The sequence below is a fragment of the Lytechinus variegatus genome, chromosome 13, assembly GCF_018143015.1.
Source record: "Lytechinus variegatus isolate NC3 chromosome 13, Lvar_3.0, whole genome shotgun sequence".
Lineage (NCBI taxonomy): Eukaryota > Metazoa > Echinodermata > Echinoidea > Temnopleuroida > Toxopneustidae > Lytechinus > Lytechinus variegatus.
Genome location: NC_054752.1, coordinates 19,415,069 through 19,442,634, shown reverse-complemented (window position 1 = coordinate 19,442,634; position 27,566 = coordinate 19,415,069). Strand labels below are relative to the sequence as shown.

The following is a 27,566-nucleotide window of genomic DNA, read 5'->3' as shown; positions in this document are numbered from 1 at the left end:
ATGGATGGCCATGTCGACCATGAAGTGGACATGCCAAACGGAGACGCGACCACGCCGCCAGCTCAGGGAGAGGACAACAGTCAAGCAGCGGCTGAAGGTGGTGGACTCAACAACTTACCGCCAGCTCAAACAGGTCTCGCATACTACCTCTCCTTCTGTACCGGAAATGTGAAGCCCCTCAGTGACTGGGCCTATGACAAACCGATACCTGTCCGGTTCCCGATAGCTTGCATCAGAGCCTTAGGACAACCCCTTTTCGTGAACAACCCGTTCAGCGGACTCCTGATCCTGGTCGGACTGTTTGTGCAGAGTCCCTGGCGGACTATCTGCGGACTCTTGGCCATGTTGTCAGCCCAGACTACGGGTCTAGTCCTGCACCTAGATCGCGATGGCTTGGACAACGGAGCGTTCTCGTTTAACGGTCTCTTAGTCGGATATGTGTTGGCATCAAGCTCCGCTGCGGGGGATTGGTATGGGTACCTTGTTTTCCCCGTGATCATCTGTGGTATGTTTAGGTAAGCACAATCTTCGAGTTTCCTGAATATTTACGACTAATCAGGGGCGGATCCATGTTTTTCCAAAGAAAGGGGGGGGGGGTGCACATTTTTCCGAGGAAACATTTGACAAGCCAAAAAAAGTGTGTGTGTGTGTGGGGGGGCACACTTCTGTACTAACGGCATTTTTACATTACATACTCTAATTTGCTTCTGAAGGGGTGGGGCGCACGGGCCGGCTGCCCCAACGGATCCACCAATGTGCCTAATATAGTTACAATATTGAAGGACTTATGGTTAAGATTGACATTTCAGTCGATCTCTGGAACCTAAAATGCAAGGATTTGAAATAAATCCTAAATGAACAATCAAATTATTGATTTGATTTGGAATCATACAATATATTTCAATAAAAAATAAAAAAATTAAGAATAAACTTTAAGATTCAAATTAAACCCAGAATTTGATTGGCCCCTAAACAATAACTACAGTCGATCTTCATTTGAAACAAAAAATCTCGAGCGTATGTTTGAGGAAATCTCGCCCTCTTTTCCCATTCTTGTAGAAGTTACACTGTTAGAAAATTTCAACTTACCCCCTCCCCCAAACTCCTGCAGCAGAGTTTCCAGAACAGCTGTAATCTTACTGCACTGTGTAATCTTTCATGTATTTGTGTAAAATTGGTAAATTGGTATTTGGCTTATGTAATCTTACAAAATAATTGTAATAAAACGTTTTTCCCCTAAAAAAGTCCTTAAAATTGTAGAAAACATTTCCTGTTATAACACTTTAAACATTTGCACAATTTGGTTATTTCTGTCATGTTTGTGTAAGATCTGCTTTATAATTTTTTTCTGTAAATCTTCTGTTTTTTCTAACAGTGTAATATGTATACCATATACATTCTTTTGGGAATTTCATAGGTCTTGTAAAGGAGACTGAAAATTACTTAGCTCTACGTTAGAATTGCATCAAGTGCTTAAAAAAGTGGTATATGCAAAAAAACAAAAACATAATCAGTCATAATCGTATGAGAACTTCGATTGCACTGTTTGTCTGGTTTTCCTCCCCCTTTCGTTTCGAAGCCTCCATCAATTTCAAGCTCTCAGCTTAAGATGGAGGTCTACCACATTTCAAAATGTATTATGTCGACATATATATATATATTATCTGCCATGCGTTTCAGTAATTGAAAAAAAATGAATTTATCAGGTATGAATATATTTCAATTAGAATATTAGAATGTGTGTATGCATATATTATTCATAGTGTAATTTGCTTGTTTTTTGATATGCTGAGAAAAAAATGATAACACTTGTAGATACATTTGTTATTGGAATGTAGAAATAAATAAATCAAATCAATCAAACTAACAACCCTGAAACACAGATGAAATAGCTTTAAAGGTTGAACTTTGCGAAATGGACTTGTTTAAAAATCAAAGAGTCAATTGCGATTAGTCTACCATTTGTGATAATAGAAAAAAATACGTGCCCCAAAATGTAAATAATGCAAATACACAAATGCGAATGAAAAAAAAATAAGTACGCGACAAAAAGAATGCCTCTGAAACTTATACTACGATGTGGTATTGTGTTACATGTATATTGCTCTATTCAGTTATTTTAATAAAAAAAAAGATTGCAGAAATTCTTCCAATCATGCGTATTTTGGTTGACCCATAGAGACACTAGAGAGCTGACCTAATACTGAATTTGAAGAGAAAATGTAGATTTTATTCAGCTTTAAATCTGACACATGATTTGATGTGTTTATTCACCGCGTTAAAAGCAGGTGCAGAGTCAGTGCGTGAAAACGACATCTTCCGCGCTCAGAGTAGATTGATGAACAGTAATTCGTTCTTAATTTGTTTTTATTCTCTCGATATAATTGACGTGTATGTGTGTCTCGGGATGTTGCCTGGGGTAAACAAGCCTGATACAATAAAGCCGATCTCCTTAACATGAACGGTAGAATTGCAAATAAAAGGAGACGAGCCAGGATGATAAACAGGAATAAATCGGAGCGGAAATAAGACTTGATAAGATAGATGGAGAGAGAGAAATGAATAGAAAGAGAGGGAGAGATGTGTGGGGGGGGGGAGGGGTGGGAGAAGTAGGGGGAGGGGAGGCGATACTGTTTAACTTGGATTATTAGAAACCCAAACGTGAATCCGAAATTCGAAACACGAAAAATTTACCCTTATTTCACAGACACACAGAAACGCTCACCCTAAAAATAACACTCACACTCACACCCATCCACACACACGGACACCCTAACGCCCACACACTCTTGCCAACCATTACACGCAGTAAAGAGAATATGTGTTCATGAGCCGAGGGGTTTGTGCGTATGTGTGAAAGACATCAAACATGGCTAGAAAAGCGATATAAAGAGAGAGAGATAGAGAGAGAGAGAGAACAGAAGGGGAGGGACAGAAAGAGCGAGCAGGAGAGAAATTATGTGAGAAAAGTGAGATGGAAATAGTCAGATATGATAAAGCTTTTCTGAGATAAAGATGATATGGATCCCGGTAATACTAATGATAAAATTACCATTATGACTGGAATCAATTAGACACTCCACAGAATACACAGAAAAGAGAATAGGGAATAGAATAGGCTGTATCGGAACTAAGAATTACCCGATTTTCATCTTTTGCTCCATTCATCGATTTCCAATTCTATTTACAAAGGTCTGTTTTACAAAAATCGTAATAGAGACGAAGCTTTTAAATGATACACCAGACCATTTTTATCACGTGATCAGCAATCTTCATTATAATGCCTGGCTCCAGTTGCATGAAAGTTACTATTATGGTTAGTTTGTCATCCAATGGTAACTACCATGGTAACGATGCTCAACAGCCAATCAAAATCAAGGATTACATGCAAGTTACCATTTTGATGGCAAAGTTACCATAATGATAACTTTCATGCAAAGGACACTGATCGTAAATTACGATTTAAGAATAGCTAATATCATAAACAGCTTGATAGTACATGGTATGATGAAATTCCAATGTGGTATAATTTATACAGTAAAATGAAATAGAAGCGAATATAATAATTTTCATATTGAAAGTACCCCCCCACGAATCCAGCTGATGTTCATCCTATTTTTTCTAGATGTATCCCCCAAACTTCCTATCATGATTTTGGTAGTAGACCTCAATTTTTTAACGCAAATTTAGTGACAAATGAATTAATTTTCCATGTTCTCAAATGAATAATTTATCGTGAATATATAAAAGTAGAACTAGCAGAAATAACTCCTTTGCTCTTTGAATATTCGAAATTTTGGAAAGATCTGCATTTTTTTCCAATGACCTTGTTCAAAATACACAACCAACCAAATCTGACGATAACATAAAATTAAAATACATGCAGATATTTAGTTTGTTGTTTTGGCGCAAAAAGAAAGAAAAAAAAAGAAATGAGATAAAGAATCTATGTTAAAAAGCTGTCCCAAAACCATGGCAACAGATGCAAGCATATTACCTTAGATTAATTGACTGTCGCATTTTGAGTGGTTATTGAGAGGATCTTCTGACATTAAACTCGGACAAGCGACGTGTTTCGACGTAATTATATCACAATTTATATTGAATGTTATGATTACTGTCAATCTCTTGTGGTTTTGATATATGGTTAGGCGAATAGGGATGAGCGAAATTCAAACCGATGGAGATGTTATAAACATTCCTCTTGCTTAGAGGGCAATACAAGGCTTATATAAATATGTTTATTTAAAATTTAATACAAATTTAATATAGAAATGTTTATAAATCACGAGTAATTTAAAAATATATGCATCTTTTTCATTTCAAAAGGCTAATGGAAATCCTGACAGCAGAACAATTGAATGATATCGAAATTGACTCGCTTCTTATATTTGTTGCAAATAAAATAGAAATATAAAATAAAGATGATTTGTAAATCAAGATTGATATAAAACTATATGTATTGCTTCTGAACAAGCTCAAAGAAAACAATATCTAAACACCCCCGCCTCTATGAAGGAAACATATTAACATTTTCCGCAAAATTTATTGCTTTATCATTCTCTGAATAGCTCAAATGAAATATTGAAATAGTAAATTGAGTTTTATATAATCGCAAACTTAAAGTGTCCTGGCCCATTTTGTGCATTTTAGCTTTTTGTTTGCGCATTACCTGAATTTATGTCATTCTTTTTTCTTTTTCTATTTTATCTTCGAACGAGAGCGATATTGATGGGAACTGCACCATATGTTGCGATGAACAGCAGTGATAAATGTGCATTTTTTTTTTATCTCAACCAGACTGCTTCATGAAGTGATTTATCACATTGTTTCAATAACAAATGTTACAAACTACTTAAATCCTTGCATCCGATTGGCTGAGAAAGCATTTCTACCTCATAAGATGCTTCGTGTACAAGATGAATGACTCCTCTGACTCCCACTTCGGTCATGCAATATTCAGTAGATTTAGAGGAGTGCCCTTTAATATACCATTTTAAAGACCATTGTTACTTTTACCTCTTTGTCATGTATTCAGCGAATAACAAGGCTGATGATGATGACAACGACGTCGATAATGACAAAACGGATAATGATAATAATAAAAATTATTATTATGATAATGACGCACTTTCTTTCATCCATGATTTTTCTAGGCCATTGATCAACTTTTATTCGGCTGAGTGAGTTACATGCTTTAGACACGATGAAAAGAAAATGTAAAAAAGATTGAATGTAATTAGAGGTCATCCCTTTTCATAAATCAGATAAAGAACGTATAGAAACTGAACAAATAGGATTTTCATTTATAAAGGGTCATCCGAAATAGAATATGAATTCTAAAAATACAGCTGCTACTTTCAGACAAAAGGCACACACACACATACCCTCACCCTCAGACACACACACACTCATATATATATATATATATTTCATTTATGCTTATATGACCAATAAAATAGCTCAGTAATGATTGCATGTTACGTTTGAAACCTTTTTCATGTCACGCATCTCCAAAAGCGCTCGAATTGTGGTCGAGCATTCGATGTCCGTAGTATTATGAATAATGTGTTTATGTGTACCTTATAAACACCATCCTTTTAGTTCGATTGGGTGGTTTTTCATGTGCATGTTTTTCATCACCTCTACTGATAAGTTTCCTTTGACTCTTAAGTAAAATGCATACAAGGAAATCGAATATGCATGCTGTGGAAATGAACAAAGTAAAAAAGTAAAGAAAGTAAACGTGATGAATGTTTGCTATGTACTTCAAAATGGTACTTCCCAATTTTGGATTCCTTCCTGTCTATTAAAATCAGTAAAAAATATAAAAAGTTAACGCATTAATAAAATAATCTGAGCAACAGTAACCAGTATGTCTATTCCTTCGGATTATTTTACCAAGACTATTAAGATAATTTCACAAGATTATTGTGTCGTATCACACATGTTAAGTGATAATTGATTGGACTGTAGATAAAGTACCCCCCCCCCAAAAAAAAAAATTCTCATAAATCTACTGACAACGTTATGGTATTCTTAAGCATTACATATGCGACGACCATTTGGAACACTTTATGTGGGCCGTTTCCAAGGTAACGAGGTCGGGAAAAATATTATAATGCACACTTGTGTTTATTATATCTTTATAGGATAGTGATGTGAATCATTATATTAGTTGATAAACCTTCCTATTATCATAACCATGACCGGCTAATAGAACTAGTGATTAGTACAATTTCGCCAGTTTTAGTGTGAGATGAAATGAATAATTGATCACGTGCAAGATTTCAACCAATCATGTGATTAGGATCCGTGTCATAGTCTCATCAAAACTATTTTTAGAATGATAATTACTTCACATCTACTGTAGATGAATGGCGGATTAAACTTTGGATCAATGCGAAGTTCGATGATCATTGCTATGAAAATACCATTGAAGATGATAACACGAAGGTGCTTCCAAATCCTAAGCTCTTGGAAGAGTAGAAAATAAACTAAGACACAAATATATATATATATATATATATATGTATATAGACGTATATATATATATAAATATATACTTGTATGTATAAATACATGGCAAGTCATTATCTTTTAACAGCAAAGGCAACCAAAAACAATTGTCTTTAAAAAGTCTCCTTGGTTGGATATAATTGTAATTGATCTCATCGTTTCTTTTACTGAGATTTTATATTACACAGCTATGCTTCTACTAATGTATACATGTACATCACGTTATTGCTACCATATGTCATAGCAATATTTACAATATCACAATCATCACTCACCGAAACCTAGAATTTTCAAAGAAAGGTGGCGTCTTCATGTTTCCCTATATACTCAGACAACCAGCAATAACATGGCTTGAGCAGCTTATCTGCAGTACGCCTAGACAAGTTCATATAGGGTGTGTCTCTTTTACCACCGTCACCCTCGTTCAGCAACTATACGGTACACGCATAGGCTTATACAAAAAGAGGTACAAAATGCCAAGGTTCTTTAACAATTGTTAATACCTTAATGTCATACCACTTTCTTTACATTGTTATGCATGAAGCATTACACACAATACAGCTACCACTCAACTGAACACTAAGTATCCGGGCAGGTTACTCAACCGTCAATGGCACATTCTCTCTGCCTCTCTCTCATAATGTCTCTGTCTGTCTTAACCTTTGGTGTTGCAAAGCTGCACGCAGTGGCGTAACTACGGGGGGGGCATGGGGGGGGCACGTACCCCCCAATCGGCTGACAAAAAAAAACGGAGAAAAGGAGAAAAAGAGGGAGAGAGGAAAGAGAAACGTAATGGGAAAGAAGAAATTATAGTTCATTATGATGTTATATTACATCATAATCATGTTATATTACATCTGATACATTTTTTCACAACTTTATTAAACATAATTTGATTAGGGCCTATGTCTTCATTGTTCCTGGTGCTCGCATTGTCTGTTAAACTTTAACGAGATATATAATCCTGTTGTACTCAAACCTCCCGTTTTCAATATACTTCCTCGCACTTGGAGTTATTATTGTTTTATGGACAATAGTATGCTTCTTTTCATGACTACTTAAAGTGTTTGTCATATTTTAGGTCTTAATATAAAACATTTCTTGTCCGTGCTTATGTTTGCATTAGTGGATTGGTGAGATATGTCTGCTCTCCATGAATTCCTAGAATCAGTCCTTAAAATGTCCCCCTTTGAGGTATGAATTTCCTAAATTTTCAGCTCGAGCTTCGCGCTCGCAATATTTGACTATTGAGATGCGTATGTTAATAATCATGATGTGCTTCGTGTAATTCTAAGAAAATCAGCAAACGCTTAGCACTCGCATTAGATTACTGTGGTGAGATATGTAATGGATTCCTTAAATATAGTCCTTAAAATCTCCCTGTTTGGGGTCAATATAAACAAAATTTTCAGCTCGCGCTTCGCGCTCGCATTATTTAGCGAGACAAGTACGTATCATGATTACAAAAACTTGATTATAATGCCCCTTTTTAGCTCTAAAAATAAAAAAAATTTAAGCTCGCGCTTCGCGCTCGCATTATTTGATCGGTGAGATACATATCTGTTTAATATATGGCACTGCCCTTAAAATGTGTCTATTAGGTATACCTGGCAACTGAGCGGCTCATTTAGTGACTTTTTTTTTTGCTGGTGCTCCCCCAATGCCGTGACCCACGGTACGCCACTGGTTGCACGCCTCACTATTCTTTGGTGAAATAAAATACATCCATTTGATAAACTCCTTTTTCTTGCATTTACTTTCAGCATGAGAATATCTATATCAGAGGAAAAGAAAAACAGCAACAAAAAATATTTCGGAGCAAAATATTGACAAATTAATAATTGACGTTTCCAACAAGGTTGAAGATCGAGAATAATGATTCTAATCAATTTCTGAAGGACGCTCATTTTCTACCAAGCCAACAATGCCGTAGAGACTCATTCATGCAGGAAATAGATTTAGAAAATAGATATAGATGTGTTGTCTGAATAGTCCGATCATTACAATTGTGAGGGTTTTTCGGAATAGATTGACAGGAATAATAGATGATTAGATGTATGTGCATTTATTTGTAGGGTGGGGGTCATTGTGTTTATATTTTCTTGAAGGATATTGGTGTGTCGACTAGGAAATTCTTTTTTTGAATTGGCAGAAGATAATTCTATATTCTATATAAATTGGAGAATGGATGTCAATCTATCGATATCAATAATTCAGCTGCTACTACCATGACTATACAGTAGTGTGTATAACTGCTGAAACTGAACCTGATACAACGATATGCAACAGCGCAAATAGGCAAAGCATTGTAAAGCAAGACGACCAGAAGATGACGTCGTATTTTTTTTATCAACGGAATTATAGGGTATTGTTGAGTTACACGACAAATACACTTTTCTTTTGTTATATTCTTCTCCCCCTATTCTCATCTCTTTTCACGACTTGAAAACAATGGGGGAGGAGGCGTCACCCATTGTCAATTTTTTCCCTGAACAAAATCATATGAATTTTGTAGATGACCCCTTTCCATTTTTGTTTTTGCTAGTCAAAATTAACCGGCACCCCTGCTAATAAATCGTTCCCAGGGACCCTGGCGTCAGGCTTCGCCCCTGCCTAAATGGAGTTCATAATACTCCGCAGGATGTATCTTAAGGTTTTAGGATTAGAAAACCAGGTCAGGGTCGATTCCGTGCAGAAAGTTTAGTAGTGTGTAAGATCATTTATACCTATTAAGTCATGGATATTACTATTAACCCATGTGCAAAACTTCATTGATTATATTGCTTATATTAATGGAAGGGAGAAAAGGAAGGAATGACCGGAAGGGATGGAGGGGAAGAAAAAAAACTAACAGAGGAGAGGAAGGAGAGAGGGGGAGGGAAGAGGAAGGAGAGGAGAAGAGAGAGAAAGTGGGGAAGAAGATATAGATAGGGGAGGGAGAGAGAGATATAAACAGAGAGAAGGGAAGGGAAAAGGAGAGAGGAGGGAGAGAGAGGGAGAAAAATAGGAAACAGAAAAAAGGATCAAGAAAGAGGAGAGAGAGGGGGAGAGGGGGGGGGGGTATAACATGAAACATAACTGGCCATACTATCATACACAGAAAGGAAATCCGGGAAATATAACAAGATATTAAGGGAGAATGCTCTGATATTTTCCATCGACTGCGACGAAGAAACCACACATTCCCACAAGCGACGTTTAATTTCACCCAGTCACTTTCAAAGTTTCAGTGGTGCCTTGCGGACATCATTTTAGAATGCTATCATTGGCATAATGCTCCATTATCCTTCCATTGGGAGTAATTTACACGAACCCTTTGGGATATACTATGATTGACACGAACATTTTACTCTCAATCATCATCAAATTTGACACCATGATTATGTACATGAAGGCGCATGGCTAAATAGGCCTTGCCCATTTCTGGCAAAATACGTTTTGCAGGTAATTTATATAAAAGTGGATCATTAGGCATAAAATTTAGTATCTTGATAGTTCTCATCATACAACATAGAAAAACGGGAATAGGAGAAGTAATTATGATTGTTTCATGGCACTTTGTTTTATAGTGTGTCGGGATGAATACGCCGACTAAAATTGATCAAAGATAATTTTCAATATCATATAATCGGTAGTTATGTTGTCACTTTGGAGGGTGTGATTGTGACATTATTTTCCTTATAGGCCTATATGACATGCCATCCACTTCAATTAGGCGCATAATACACTTTCCTTAATGGTTTCATAGCACAGGCTCACCATTTTCAAATATTACGCATGAATGACTATGGGTTCCTCTAATCAAATTTCGTTCCATTTCATTAATTTCTTTTATTTCAATTTCCAACGATTACAATATCATATTTGGTTTCGTACATCTTAATATAATAAGCAATGAAAAATATATTTCTATGTACAGTATATGATCAAGGCTTTAGTACAGATATGTTGGGAATGGAGGAAGCTGCTAAAAAGAGTGCAGCCTTCGATTAAATATATTCTGAAATATATCTTAGACTAAAAGAACAAGTAAAAAACATAACAACTAGAGAATAAAACCACTTAAAATGTATATAAAAAATAGAAAGAGTAAATAAGAGAGAGAGAGAGATTAAAAGACTTCAGATTCATGCCCCTGCACTGATAATTAAATTCATTCGGCAAGCATCACAGAAAGAAACGCTAACTTAGAGCTTGATTATTCAGGGGGAGCGGTGATCAATTGCAGCGTTTCCCTCTTTGAAAAACCACCTACCACAGATCGTAGATCAGTGAGTTTGACCTAGGAATAAAAGGAAAACCATGTAATAATTCTACATATCCAAACTAGAAGAGGCATGTGGTATCTATGCCTGATTAAGGTCATCGTTGTGTTTAATCGAAATCTTCTGACTTAAGTTTTAACGGAACGACTTTTAAACGCATCTCTTAAGCCAGCGTATTATCTATGCGACGTGAAAATCCGTGTTTACGACTGTCAAAAAGTTTATTAAACCAGCTTCTGAAATAAACGTGTTTAAAAACGGAAATTCATAATTCATAGTTTAACAGTATCGATTAACCTTTCACAGCAACCCTCTCAACGATTTATAGAAAAGAAGTCTTTGACCTGAGAATAAAATGGTCGTCACCTCCCGTCTTCTATATTTGTTCGATAGACACAGCAAAGGATTCAATCGTAATGAGCGACTGGTGTCAACAGACTTATTCGATATTTTGCTTAATAATATTTTTTGTCATTATTGTCAATGCTAGAGCGTACACATAGCTGGCAAAGAAGGACATTAGAGTTGATCAATAGTTGCGAACAATCTTCTAGTCTTTGGAAAAGCACTGATGAATATCTTAATGTATTCTCTTGCTAGCCCTCGAGAAATAGAGCTCAATAGCTTCATTCCTTGACATGGTGAATTAAACGTAAACTCTAGCTGTGGTAACCCAGGGCGCAATGGAATTTTATTTGTGGAGGGGGGGGGGGAATTATGCCGTAAATTCAATTCAAGGTTTATTAAAAAAACATGAACCACTACTTTTGCAATGAAAATAGAAATACATAAGATAATGAGGATTTGGTACAACAAGAACAAAAGCAAATAAGCAAGTTGTAAAAGGTCATTAAAATATATGGATATTAAATAAAAGTGTTCCTTCCCTCATCGATTAAGAAGAATGATATTGGAAATATGGTATTGCTTTCGTAGGAGTAATTGCTTTATTGACTGGGCATGTCTTTATTCAGGAGTTGTACAAAATATGTTATGCGGCTATTGCGGAATCGATTTGTTTTACATTTTTATTGCTAATATCTAGGAGTCTGTCGGAGATTGATGGTTAAGGTTTTTTTTGAGGTGGTAACCGGGCACTAATTTTTTGATGTTTGGTTAAAGGGAAAGGGTATTAAGGTCCAGTTAAGATTTCATAATTCACACCCTCGTCGACGTATTGACTATGTGAGAATTAATGAAAAATGAATAAATAAATATATATATATCTTAAACTAATTATATATGTTCGATCACCATCTTCAGCTAAACCTGGAATTGATGGAGGCATCGAAGAAAAAGATCAAAGACCTTTTTAAGCTCTATTGGAAAAGGTCGTTCTATACTGGGAGAATATAATGTATATTTAGTTGTTTACATTTTAGACGTTGAATAAAACGGATGAAATTTTAGATGAGAAAAGCGATAAGTGCAACGTCCCTCTCCGTCTAGTTATACGGTCGTGCATATGAATACCTTCATATGATCAGATTTGTTTATCAGATCACTAATCAAGTTACATGCACTTTGTGCCAGAAGACGGGCACTTTTAGAGTGAATAGCTGAAAAAAACGTGAGGAAAAATATCGAGAACGTAATTACGTGACTCAGCAGTCACATGATTTCACAAAAAAGGCATTTGGGACAGAAAGCTCAAAATTGAACAAAATAGATGCCGTGCCCCCAAAACACAAATGACAATATTATTAAGCATAATGATTTATGTGAACCAAATCGCCTCGATATGTCGTATTAAATAATTTCATAATTTCGTCATAATTTTTGTTTGCACAAATTGTGGATGATATCTTTCACCAATATTTTTCACTTGACATGTCAGATCAGACAATCTCCCTTGATTTCGATTGAATAAGAAAGACCAGGTTCTGAGTGCTACAATGGTAGTTATCGGATAAACCAGACTCTACTGGATAAAACATATAACTCTTTGTCAAGTTCTCTCCATCATGTCCGTTGAATGCTCGCCGACCTCCGTAATTATTTAGTCAAGATAGATAAAACAACTGGAATGCATCTGGCCGTCTCACCTGCATCACGCGATTCAACATAGCAGCAGTGCTGACTTTGAAAACGACTATAACTCACACAAGATGTTCAGCGATACTTGGTTACTCTTATTTCCACGTTTTATGAATTAGACCAATGCACTTACAGAGATAGGATGGTAATTCAACAAGTACCCCCAATGCGGCCAAAGTTCATTGATCTCACATGTGGTCGCATTTCATAAGTTGGGTATGCAAAAAGGGTGGCGTATGAACAATTTTCCACACTGTGCCATGGATAAATTGTTGCTACATCACAGCATCTCGACCAAATTTATTGAGTAATATCTCATTTTGAAGCTAGAACTATAGGCTAAATATATTACTATGAATTAGATCAATACAATATCAGGAACAAAAACTATAGCACATTAAGTTTGAAGTAACAGGGGTGGTGGAGCCGGTGGATGTGGAGCCGTGGATGCGGTAAATGATAAAAATATAAATAAAACCTAATTAACAACTTACTATAATCTGTAATATGACTGTTATCCTCATATTTCTGGGTGTTTTAAAGCAGGGAACAACTAAATGTCATAAAAATTTGACAATTTTGAAAATATGCAGCAATTGAATACATGTGTATGTCAGCTCTGATCTGCAACCTAATCAATTAGTAAACCGGAGAGATTTGGTTAATTATCTAATTTGTAATCTCAATTTTTAGCACAAATGTTGTGTATCATTGCAACAAACATTTCTACCCATGATGTTGTTGTTTTGCCAAGCATATAAATACAGTGACAGGTATTTTGGGGGCAAAAATGTGAAATTAAATACTGTTAATTAATTAGTATAATTAATATGCATACAATAATAGATAATTATTCAATTTTTTGTACAGATTTAATTATTGATGTTTCAAGATTATAACTGCAATTTACTAGGGTGATCCAATGTTGCATTAACTTTTGACACCATTTTATGTGCAGCAGGTCCAATTTGAGAAAAACACATTTCAAAATTCACATTTACATTGATGTCTATGTAATAATTAGCTGTTAATTAGTCATTTTAAGGAGAAATAAAGGTAGTCGAGACTTAAAACTTTTTCATTATTTAGAGAATGGTAATAGCTATAACATATAAAAAATAAAAATTTTGACCATTTTTACCCTGTTCGCGAAATTGGACCACCTTATGACATGCGACCATGTGACCTAAAATGCGCACAGGATGTTCAGTGATACTTGATTACCATGATTACTCTTATGTCCAAGTTTTATGAACTAGACCAACATACTTTCAAAGTTATGATGGTAATTCAACAAATACCCCAATTCGGCCAAAGTTCATTGGCCCTAAATGATCTTTTCGCACAGATGAGAACAAGCGCGTCACAGATATTTCAAAACGTGATAAAAAGAATGATTGATTGAAAAAGAGCATAAGGAAGAACTGACAAAAAGAGCATTAAAGCAATGATGAAAATAATAATAATGATGATAATAATAGTAATAACAATACTGCTACTACTACTATTATTAATACTTCTACTACTACTAATAATAATGATAATAACATGTCCATCTATATAGTGCTGTTACTGCACGTGGTGTCTTATTATAACCCAGGCCCTAGTTGAGCCGCCATATTGGCGCCAAAGCGTCTCTAGGAATCAATCCTATCGGGTACCCATTCGCCTCACCTGGGTCGAGTGCAGAACAGTGTGGATAAATTTCTTGCCGAAGGATAACACGCCATGGCTAGCTTTCGAACCCACGACCCTCTGTTTGAAAGGCGAGAGTCGGAACCACTAGACCAAGACGCGCCCACTCCTATCCGTGTAGCCCGGCATTTAACCTGAATTTCTTTGGCAAAGAGATTGTATTGCCCTCGATCTAATGGAATAACCTCATGCTCTCCCTGAATGAAAATACATTTTAAGATTCGCATCACATTCCATTTCATGAACGTCTCTTCCGGATTTACATTTCACCCACCATTGGCAAAGTAATGTATTAGGGATGCTTGGAAGGAAAGGAAAGAAAATAAACTCCATCGAGGCCCAAAGGCATCACTCAGAGTCCACTCCTTTTCATATAGCCACTCAATTAAACTTCTATTTCTGGTTGTGAGATTTCATATTATCATAATTGATGAAGGTGGTAGTAACTTGAAACCTGTTTTCTACATATGTTCCTATTCCGGGTTTTATTCATGATTCAAATGTAATTAAATTGGAACATCAGTCAAAAGAATTAACTCTCTCGTGGCTGTTTTGAATTTCCTTAAAAAGGGGACCTAAAGGAAACCTTTAAACACCTACTTTGAAAATTTAGAGATTTGATATCAGAAAGCTATACTTAACCAAAAAAAAAAAAATAAGAAGACAAAAATACACTCATCATTTCTTCTAATCATTCACCACCAATAACATTGAATGTTTCAATGATTTATTTCAAAATATATAAATAAAATGTGTTTAAAAATACATATTATATACATATAAAGCAAAACCCATACTCTTGAAAAGATAATTAAAATCATGATAGATATTTATTAGAATACACGTTCCTCGAAAATCGTAAACTACATAATAAAACACGTTTTGTCATACCATCCAAACCATTTAGCTCTAGAATATTTAGGACGTGGGTGTTTACATAATGTAGTAATAAAATGGAATATTGACAATCAGGAAGATTTTGACAGTCAATACAGGTGATTTAACGCGAGTGGGTTAAACAAAAGGGGGCTTTAAACTCATCCTCATATTGACCTGTCAGATTTGAAGGAAACAACATTTCATTCATTCAGTTTGACAAACAACCTTGATATATATCTGTTTTATTTCAGAACCTGAAGCTTCGTCCTCTAAGGTATGAAAAGACTTGATTTTTTATATCACTCCAAGCTTTTCGCCTGTGTGGGCATCTTTTTAATTGTGCTTGCAATTTAGAGAAAATCCTAGAATAAGGTTTCAAAAGCCGACCCACAATATTGCTTCTCCATTTCCATCAGATCTTGACAATAAATTCAATTCCTGTCATCTCCCTTTGATAAATATCTCCGTTCTTAATTGACGCGATCTATCTAATGCGATACGGCGTCTTCTCCGAAAATCCTAGTTTACAAGGCAATGTGACGAAAGGATATATATAAAAAAAGCATGGAGCATGGACATGATGGAGCCAAGATAAAATATGATATACATATATATGTATATATATACAGCCTTCATCGTCGCTCCATGCTCCATACTTTTTTTTACTATTGATAAAATTTACCCTTACCATATCCACACATGGCTTCTTGTTTTCTCTATTTACAGTACGATACTGAACAGCGCCCTCTCTGTTTTACTTTCTAACTGGGGTGTCCCGTCATTCAACTTGGCATTCAACGTCGTCGCTGTCTCCTTCATAGCAGCCACCGGTCCTCAAAATCCCCATTTTCCCCAGCATGGTGTGGGTACCAACCTGATCCCTTGGGGAGAGGAAGCTCTGGACTGGCTTCAGGTTAGTATAAGTTTATGGCTTCGAAGTAACACTACGGGAACTTGAAAGAATACAAATAATTTAAATTTAGTGCTCGTGGGAGCAGAAATATGTGTGTGTGTGTGATTGGATTTAAAGAAGGTGTGCACGTTAGAGTTTGGGTAGGTTTACAGGAAAAGGTGTATTACTGTGGTTAGGTAAAAAAATGTGTTACGGTGTGTGAGGGTAGGGTGTGTGTGTATGAATGAGATATAGTGTGTGGGTGTGTGGGTTTTTGGTAGCTAGCGTGAAGCAAAGATTATCCAATTGTGATTTCAATATGATGAAATGCGTATGAGGGTGTGTGTAAAAGAGAGAGAGAGAGAGAGAGTATGTGTGGGTACGTTTGTGCGTGTGTGTGGATGATTGTGCGTAGTGGGTTTCTGGGTGGTCAGGAGTGTAAGAACCAAATCATACATTAAAGCCCCCATTTCCCCACGGTTTTGACAAGTGTGTATGAATGAGTATGTTCATGCGTATGTGTGAGAAGGTGATTAACGAGCGTAAGCTGTGGGTTTTGGTTGGATTGCACGAACCAAAGATTTTTCCGATTTTATTTCGCTTTTATTTGTTGTTAATGTTTTTGAGATGTCTGAACAGTGGGTTTGGAATGCATTGCACGAACCAAATCATATATTAAAACCACAGTTCCCCTTCGAAATATTATACATGTAATAATGTAACTTGATTTTGATTTTTGAAGAAGGCATATGAGGGTGTATGTGTATGTGTGTGTGTGGGGGGGTGGCGGGTGATAAATTAGTGTGATGGATTTGCAGTGTGTTTGGTTTATTGCATAAACTAAATAATAAATTCAAACCCCAATTCTTCTATTGAAATATTATTACGGTGTGATTTACATGTAACATTGATTATTGATAATGACGGGTGTGTGTGGGTGTGTGTGAGGGATGTTGAATTGGTGTGGGAATGGCTACCGTGCGTGGATGGTTTCTTGATGGATTGCACAAACCAAATAATGCATTAAAATCTATTCTTCTTTTGAAATACTATAACGATGCGATGGCGATGAGGTAGTGTGTCTGAGGATGTGCGTGCATGTGGGATAGTAATTGTGCAAGGTGGTTTTAGGATAGACTGCACAAAACAAATCATGCTCACATTATAGCGCAATTCCCTCTGCTGAAAGATTATCCAGTTGTGATTTCAGTTTTAATTATCGATGAAAATTGCTTATTTTAAGTAACGTACCCGAGGGAAATCAGTTACCGGTATTGTATCAGCACGATCTTTAATCTAGTCTGTTGTAGCTAGCTGTCATAGCCTTTTTTTAGGTAGGAAGAGGAAGGGCGGGGTGGTTAGTGAAATGCATTGGGCATAATATATTGTTTCAAATTTTCCATTAGAATGCAAGCATATTTATCGTGTTATAAAACCTGGTTTCAATTTTTGGTGCTTTCTCCTTTTACCCCACTTCCATACCATATTGTTCTCTCCCTCTCTTTCACTTCTCTGCTCCTTCTCCTTCATATTTAGTTCTTTTCTCGCCCCTTCCCCCTTTCCCCTCCTCCTCTCTCTCTATCTATCCTATCAATACATTCACATTTCTTTGCACAGGTACTAGCAAGCATTCCACGAGGTATAGCCCAATGTTACGGCAGTGACAGCCTCATTACGGGTTGTTTAATGACTATTGGTATGCTCATCTGCTCACCTATCGTTTTCAGCCATTGCCTATTAGGTTCGACGCTCGGAGCTCTGACAGGTAACTATTCCTTAAAAATATTATACTCTAGGGCGGGAACAATGTTAAGGTCGCGGGGGGGGGGGGCTGCCCCATCTGATCGTCAAGTGGTGCAAAAACAAAAGAAAATACGAAATATGTTTTAAAAGAGGAATGAAATTGAAAAAAAAAACAGTAGAAGTGTTTATAGGACATACCTGGGCCGTGTAGCTCCCAATTAAAAAGAGTTTGACGTCACAATAAAAATTTTCCAGGTGTCACCCCGAGTGTATATTACTACAAATTTGCTTTTCATGCATTTCTCAAGAAAAGGCAAAGTGTTCCATTATCTTACATTTCTAATGCCAGACTTGTATATATATATATATATATATATATATTATATATATACTATACCTTTTATGATTATATATATATATATATATATATACACATTTCCTTAACTTTATTACAACATTGGTAAACGATTATTAATCACTGACATCATTAAGACACTCATTACTATCGTGCACGCCATGATTATTTTAAATTTTGAAAACAAATGGTAGCATAAGAAATCCAACTTGAAAAAAAAATAGTGAGAGTCAGTCTAATAGAGAGGCAAAGAGCATGAACATGATGGGGGGGGGGGGAGACATTCCACATGTTGGTAGAAAAAACAACAACAACAAACAAACAATAAATCATAAAAGATACACCGTAAAGAGATTAATCTAATTGGTAGAGCTAAAATATATCTTTTATTCATATGTATATTTTATATATATATATATATATATTTTTTTCATCTGATGTAAGAAACCGTTTTGATAAATACATGTTCGTGTTTGCAGACTTAGTGAGTTCAATTCAATGAGTACAAGTCTACTTCAATTGACAGGTTATAGAAGTGAAGAAGACAAATTGATTCCCTCAACTTTTCACTGAGATACCAGTCAACACTACCGCCACACCAATGTAACCGCCTCTAAACCCACCAATGATTTTCCTTTCGAAATAACGTAATAGCTTTGATCGGACTAGAGTCGGTTTCGGTGGTGTGACTTGCGCATAGTTTGCTGTCCCTTTTATCAACGCAATGTTACTGATTAACATGAAGTGGTGCATCTTGAGATTCATCGTGAATTTCCTCATACCAAAAGTGTTTCGTCGAGTATCTGCCTTTTGGGATTTCCTCGATGATAATCTCTCAAATTATTAACCATTAAGTACTAGATAAAATTAATATACGTGTATATAAATATGCGGATAGATCGATGAGAAAAAAAAGAAAAAATAGATTGAACAAATGTACAGAGATTTATAAGTATTGAGATTAAGAGAGAAAAGGTGAGGGAGGGGGATAGTGTGTGTGTGTGTGAGAGAGAGAGAGAGAGAGAGAAAGAGGGGGGGGGGGGGGGTGAAAAGCAAATACAACCTTTACTGTTCTTATAAAAAGGGGATACTTTGTCTAGTAGTTTAAGTGAAGCTAACATTTCACCAAACTGGGCTACTTCTCGACTGAAATACAAATTATGTCAAAGGGTTTTTAATTCACTAAACCTGGTCCCCTTAAAAAAGTCTTAAGGTCTTCCCAACATACCAGCTTATCCAACGATAATAATGATGTGAACTCATTATGAGCAGAGTATAATCCCATTTCCTCCCAATGTCGAATACCAAATGACAGGATTCGATTGCATACTCAAACACAAGTTACCTATGGCAACAACATGTAGTCAAACATGTATATAGAAGAAATTGAGAAAAGGCTCTCCCAACCAATTTCCAATGATTTATTCCCCCACGTCAATTTTTTTACAATCAAGTATTCGTGACGTGCCATACATGTCCAAGCTAATCCCATTTCACACTTTAGATACCAATTCGAATGCATGCCCAGGTTTTAATATTCTATTCCTTGAGGCCTTTCCGTTCATTATTTAGAGGCTTTTTCGGAAGGCGGGCATAAAAGGGAGGATAAAACAAAAATCATTTTTAATGTAATGTAATTGGTCGTGAATTATTACATGTAAAGCGAAATTCACGGAAATGTACAGAGCTTAAACATGTAACGTGTGAGATGTCGGGTCATCGACATAATAACGTCTCAACAGCTTTGGTAGGTACCTCTGGTTTGGATGACTGAAGAACATTTCACAAAGAGATTTGTCAGTGATTTTCACTGATTTATTGCCCTCAGCAAATCAGATGCAAGGATCTCCAGTGAGCTTATGAAACCTGTCAGGGAAAATCCCCGACAATAATCTCCATTAAACAAACTAATCATACTTGTACATTAGATAAAAAATGTCGATAGAATTTGTTTCCTGTCTGATAAAAGAGATGATTTTTTTTGTCTCGCCTGTATAGCAGAGCGAGACGCTTTTTCGACGGCGGGGGGCGGCGGCGCACAGTGGGCCAGGAGAGAGCAAAAGTGCGCCAAAACTGGTTTTTGGTCATGAAACAAATTTTGTTTTTTTCATGTTCTAAGCAAAGATAAGAACCTGTAGGATGTCTCCATACAATATTTCTCCATGAAATTGATTATTAGTTGCCCATTTTATTCAATATTACCGGAAAAATGACCCTTTACGGCTACCGCATGTGAAAATGACACGTTTTAGATATTTCACTGTTTCAACAAAACGGATAGCTTAATTTATTTCTAATTCACGGTACTTTTTGATGAATGATTGTTTTAAGTGATCAAAAATTTTCAAGATAAAATGATGATCCCTTCAGAGGTAATTTTGGACGAAACCATTTGACAATGGGGGGTTTTAGCAATTTTTTTTTCATGAGCATTTCTTTTACAAATTGCTGCCGATTGCTGCGCTATAAATACCATGACGGTCTTTGTTATAGTTCATGCTTTACAATGATACCAAATTTAGCTGCAGATACGTGCATTTTCTGGAGATATAACCAATTTTCCAACCACATGTTCGCCGTATTTATCACAAAAAGTCGTTCCAAGTTAGTGTCCCATTATGCGCGTGCCGAACGTTGCGGGTGACATTAAACAAACTCCCCGCTCCCTTCGGGCCCTTCGGGACCGTATAAGACCGTATCTCTGTGAAACTCACCGTCGCGTGGTGGGAGGGAGAGAGAGGGGGGGGGGGGGGGGTGTCTGGCTCAGGTGTCTGGTTCTTTAGACTGGTATCTTCCTAAAATATTTTCGTTAAACATACGTTAAGACAAGCTGTCATTTCCACTTCCACTAACTATATAGTAATACATGTAAAACAACTTAATTTTGATGTCAAACTGTTCCATCCCGTGTTGCATATATGCTGTCATTCTGAGAAGATTAATTCTTAAGGTAAGATTCCCGGGTAAGATTATTAATTTGTTTTGTTGTTCATAAACCAAGTCCTACTGTATATCGCTATCATAAAGCAAGTCCTACTGTATATCGCTATAACACACATGACTAGGGATGTGATTGGTTTCACTCAGTTTTCTGCCAAAAATGAAAATGACAGATACGTGGGATCTATACATGTATAAAGTTGCATTATCATTATTAGTATTTATCCCCCCCCCAAAAAAAAGAAAAAAATGAAGGGTTTGTAACTTCACATACACGTATGAATTCGTTTATCTCTTGGCTCATTCTAAATTTGCTATAAATTATTGTTAAAATCAATCAAGAAGGAAGTGCATATTATCATTTCAAGGATTGATTGGTCTATGACTCTTATTGACTTTATATGTACTCCACAGACTAATGGTAACAAGTGACATTGTGATTAGTAGCAAATTTTTAAGAGTACAACAAGCACAGCCTCTTCCTCCTGATGTTCAAAGTACATGTATGCTAAAAGATCCTCTCACCAAAGACATAATGGTTGTTGAGATAACAGAGAGAGACTCTGTTTCGGAATAACTTTGTATACGCTGTTCTTGGTGAAATATATAGGTAGGCCTTGTACCGATTAAAGAGAAATTCCAGTAGTTGCAGTTAACACTGATTTCATGAGAAAGTCTGTAAAACAAGGCTTAATTGCAAGTATATCATCGAGGATCTAGATCTGGTACAGTTACATTAACTGGACTTTGTGAAATCTTGAAATCTACGCTGAAAAATGTTCACACCGAAAATCCCCAACACAGATAAGCGCACGTGGGACAATGTATAATTATTGCTCAGGGCGTCGGGCCCGACGCCCTACCCAAATCCCGTGCTTATTTGCTGATTTCTCAGCAATTACACAATTTCTTCCAGAATCCTTTGGCACATGCGTTTTATTTATACAAACAGACACTTTAGTGGTCATTTCATTGGATTCTGTACGAACTCATTTTGATATCGTTACCAAAACTAGCATTTACCTTTAACCTGCAGAGGACCCGGCCTCTATTATTTATCATTGGGATAATTATTTTAAAGATTTCACTGTGCAATACTGGCATCAATCCATTTTAATTCATGTAGGTGTGGTTAATCATTGTACCCATTGAATAAAAATACCCCTTTGCATTTTTTTTACAATTTCACTTTGAATTTTACAATTCCGGATTCATGGTAGGGCGCCCTCTTTAACCCTAAATAGACTGGGCTATTTCGACGCCTAAGAAGCCGGGGGGGGGGGGGGCTGATTCAGCCCCCCCCTTATGATCTCAGCCGTCGATCGCGCGATCGCGACGAAAATTGGCACACGCATTACCCTTGGCATTACCTACAAAACTATAACATCAAATTCTTCAAAAAATCTCATGTCTCATTAATGATGCTAATTTATGCGTAAAACCATAAGTTTGCTCTAATTAATAAAATAATGCCCCTGAATTGCTTATTTTTGTTTCACATACTCTAGATAGGCATCTGATCAAATTTATTTTTAATAAAAATTCAAACATCACATTTATTTTTTCTTATGTTTTCTATTGTTTTCTAAATTTCTTATGTATTTCTTTGTTTTTCGAATTTTTTTATTGTTTTTTCAATGTAAATTGTCAGGGGCTTAATTAATTGATTTTAAGCAGTAAAAGGAAAAATAATGAATTTATGAATTTTGGCTGAAAACACTATTTGCATTGGATTTGTACACAAATTCACGTTTTTGAGTAATTTGGGGTCTGCATGCACTTACAAAATGTTGCGTAATTTCGGAACCGAGTACCCGGGGGTCACAATTTTAGTCTCAAAAGTTGCCCGAGACTTGAAAGTAAAAAGTCAGTGAGCGACGCGGTCAAAAATTTTGCGCGGCGGATTTATCGCGAAAAATGTCGAGGGGGGGCTGAATCAGCCCCCAGTCTTTTTAGGGTTAAGCGATACTCAAGTCACAAATTGAATTGTTTGTACCCCGAGCACAGACTTTTTTTTGTTTGTTTGCCTGTTTATGTGTTTGCTGTTTGCTAATATGCTTCCTTATTGCTGAAATTTCTCTAAAACTAGTTTCTGAAAATTTGAAAATTATTGTAGAATTAGAAACATGTAATTTCTTCTCAAATGTTAACAGCCAATCAGAAAACAGTATTTTAATGACGTCATCAATATTTGAAAATACTTTTATTGAATTCTACGGGTGAAATTACCCCTATCTACCAAATTTAATCGTATAAATATGTGAAAAAAGGGTTTTGTCGCACTTTGGGTTCATTCTGGCCCACTGTGCGGCGGCGTCGTCAACATTGAAATCTTAACCAAGGTTAAGTTTTTGAAATGCCATCTTAAATTAAAAAGTATATATATCTAGTTTATGAAACTTGCACATAAGGATAGTCAAGTTATACTAAACATTCTGCCTGATTTTTAGGTCACATGATTAATTAAGGTCAAATGTCATTTAGGGTCAATGAACTTTGATAACGTTGGGGGAATCGATATAAAAATCTAGACCAAGGTTAACATAGGTTAACATGGTTAAGCGTTTGAAATGTCGTCATAACTTAAGAAGTATATGGACCTAGTTCATGAAACTTAGACATAAGGATAATAATGTATCACTGTAGATCCTGCCTAAGATTCAGATCACATCACCTCATCAAGCTAAAAAGTCACTCAGGTTCAACAAACTTTGACAATGTTGAGGGTATTTGTGAAATTGCCATCATAACATTTAAAGTTTATGTAACTAGTACATGAAACTTTGACATAAGAATAACCATGTATCCCTGAATATCTTAGGTGTGTTTCAGGCATATGACCAAGGTCAAATGTCATTTAGGGTCAATGAACTATGGCCGTGTTGTGGGTATTTGTTGAATTTGCATCATGACTTTAAGTTTGTGGATCTACACATGTAGTTCATGAAGCATAGACATAAGGGTTATGAAGTATGTTTTGCATACGTCTTAAGTCACATGTTTGTGGTTAAGGGTCATGTTAGGTCAATGGACATAGCATTTTATTATCATATCAGTGTTTTCTTTTGTGAATAATTATTCAATATCTAATTTCAAGTCAGCACTGTTGCTATATTGAATCGCGTAATGCAGGCGAGACTGCCAGAGGCGTTCCACTTGTTTTTATTACAATGAGAGTCTGATTTTTTTTCATGAAAAAAAAAAGTACTACGAACCTTAATACGAAATATATGTTTATTTTAGGAATGCCAGAAATCAGGGTCTGAAAGCATGCCGTTAGAATACGCCAATGAACCTATACTATTCAAAAGTTATCACAGTTGTAGACCACCACAAAAGGTTAGTGATAACAATTAACTATCGTTAGCCTACTGTTTGACACCTGCTGATATGTACAGTAAAGCAAATAGAGACATATATGTATTTAACTGATTGCCTTTTTAAAGAATTGGAAAGGGTAGCAAAAACTCCTACACACCGACACTATATTATTCCCCCCCCCCCACGGACTGATAAGACCCTGCATACGAATTCAAAATGGCCGTACTGGGAGCAATTTGATAAACCACGGATTAAAATACATGGTGAGAGCCTCACGAAAGCAAATCGCATCAGCTTGCTTCAGTGACAAATCCTGCACTTACTGCACTTTCGACAATAAAATTTGATTAAGTAGAAGCAAGGAAGATGATCCGTAGAAACCTCATTAGATTACAAAAATTATCCATAGTTCATTTTTCTTATTTTACCCTTCTTTCGCCTTCAAGGTCAAACCGAAAGGTATGGTATCTTTGAATGAATCACAATCGATTTGGTCAGAGGGCGAGAAGGGATAAATTGGTTTTGACGCGCCCGCCTTGAAGGTTTAAGACGAACCGAAAACAAGATTAGAGAGCTGTTTGAAGAGTAACGGAGACGACATTAACACCAATTACGGGATGGAATCCGCCCAACAAAATGGCGGCTTTCTTGAGGGTTATAGGATAGAGACCACCCGAGGGATTATAGTTCCAAAAAATACAGTACATGTATTTCTCTATGGGTATTGGCATTCCTGTGTATTTGCGCACTGTTTATTCAACTCAGAATCCAATAAGTGTAAGATGTGCTCTGGAGAGAAGTGGAAAGTGGAAGAAGAAAGCGGAAAATGAATGGGCAAGTATCTGTGTTTGTGTGTGGGAGAGATAAAGAGAGAAAAGGGGGAGAACATGAATTGGATTGGTGGGTGTGTGAAGAGAAGGCCGGGTACATAATTATAAGAGAGACATAGAGCGACAGAGGAAGATAGAAAGGGGAAGAGAGAGAGAGAGAGAGCGGGAGAGATAGATGTGGGGCGGATAACAGAAAAGCAAGAAAAAATACAAACAGACCACGAAGGTAATTTTTTTTTCTAACATGAAAAACACAACCCGATATCATTTGCATTTTTATTTTGAAATACATTTCATTTGTTTTATCATTTAAACTTACTTCTAGGTCTTGCTCTTGCAGCAACTCCGGCAGACGTCTATAACGGAAGCTGGGGATACAATTCAGCTCTCACTTGTGGTGCCGTAGGGGGCGTCTTCTATGTATTGAATTGGTCGTCACATTTAATGGCACTAATTTCTGGTAAGTGAAAATGGGTGATATTATTGATAGAAAACTACCAATCAACCAAAGAAAAAAAATCGAAGAATTAGAAGGAGATATAGACGAACAAAAAACATTCAAAACTAATTAAATTGGGGATTCGTATTTGTCTTTTTTTTTCAACTCACTCCGTATAAGATATTGTATATGCAAGTTATAATTAGGTAGGGTAGTTTACGTGTGTTCACGAATTCCGTCTTCGAAGCTTATGTTTACAAGATAAACTGCATATGAACTGAACAAGAAAAAAAAAGGTTAGGACATTTAATGAAATAGTGCTATCAGTGACGGATCCAGGTAGGGGCATATCCGGTCAGTGCCCCCCTTTTTTGAGAGACACAAAATACATAGTTTTAGAGGAAGTGAGGACTTTACCTTTTGTTGTCATATTTTTCCTTGAAAAAAATGACCTCGATTTTGGAGAGAAATCCCTTTTTATTTTGCTTGTCATTTTCTTCCTGTAAAAATTGCCCCCCCCCCTTTGTAGAAAAATATAAAAGATCAACTTTACGTAAAATCAATGTTAACTTTTAAACCATTAAGGCTAGAATCCGACATTTATTAGTGTTTCCTTTGGTGAATATAAGTCTTCTTTCTGTTTTTTTTAAACAGCTATTTTCGCTGCGTTGCTGAGAGGGGCGATGGCCCGATTTTTCGCCGCGGCCGAAGTACCCGTGGTAGCATTTCCATTCTGCATTGTCGCTGCTCTCTTCCTATTGGTGGACAGTAACAGCAAACAGCTTTTGCGCGTGCCCGGTGACCGCATGACCTACCCGGAAGAACATCGTAAACTTTTTAAGTCGACCACGGTTGGAGTCACAAACGTACAACCCGACCAAGATCCGACGTAACTTCACAAGCAAATATGAATATTTCTGGAACACTATACGATTTACCTCGAATGACAAGTTTTGTATGCAGCAGCGAGTATCGTGAACAAATAAAGACTTATGAAAGCATGTTTTTGAGCCATATTATGTCCAATTTGGTTCACAATAAATCTGTGAATACCAATTTTCTGTAGATGAGCAAGACGACGTCTTAGAATGTGCTTGTAATGGATGTTTGAGACATCGAATTCGCTAGATATAAACTAAAGTCTTCTTGAATCATTGATTTCGACCTATTATCTCTTCTAACCATCGAATCTGAAATATTGACTCAACATCCTTGAACCTGTACTTCGATCATGGGAGCAAGTGATGGAGGAGTAGGATCTGTTATGATGATGATCAGGATTATTTACATCATTGTTGTTTCAATTACCATTATTAGTATTATTATACTTTTTATGATTTCGTTCATCATGGGTTCGCCCTCACCAGCATCATTGCTGTTGCGAACAATCACTAATTTACATTTCTACTATTTCTGAAAAAGTATAATGAAGGCTTCTCAAATCTTAGATGGACAAGACCCACACGACTATCATGTTTTGTTAATCATGTTAATCATTGTTTTTGTATTAATTTTGTTCATGTTAGCCGTTTCGAAGGGTTTTAGTAGGGGAATTACGGGCAGGAATGCTTCTCTTTTCCATTCATACTTAAAACATCCATTCATAATTAAAACACACATTTATCAGGGGCCGCGGAACTGAAGGGGTGGT

The 27,566-nt window shown here is 36.4% G+C and overlaps 1 protein-coding gene across 1 annotated transcript; it reads left to right on the top strand.

Moving 5' to 3' along the window:
* On the top strand, positions 1–27,495 carry LOC121426694 (urea transporter 1-like). Its single transcript, XM_041623067.1, has 5 exons — positions 1–515; positions 16,122–16,308; positions 17,905–18,052; positions 25,802–25,936; positions 26,570–27,495. Exons 1-5 carry the CDS (start codon positions 1–3, stop codon positions 26,806–26,808), a joined length of 1,224 nt encoding a protein of 407 aa, XP_041479001.1. The 3' UTR covers positions 26,809–27,495.
* The last annotated feature ends 71 nt before the right edge of the window (positions 27,496–27,566 follow it).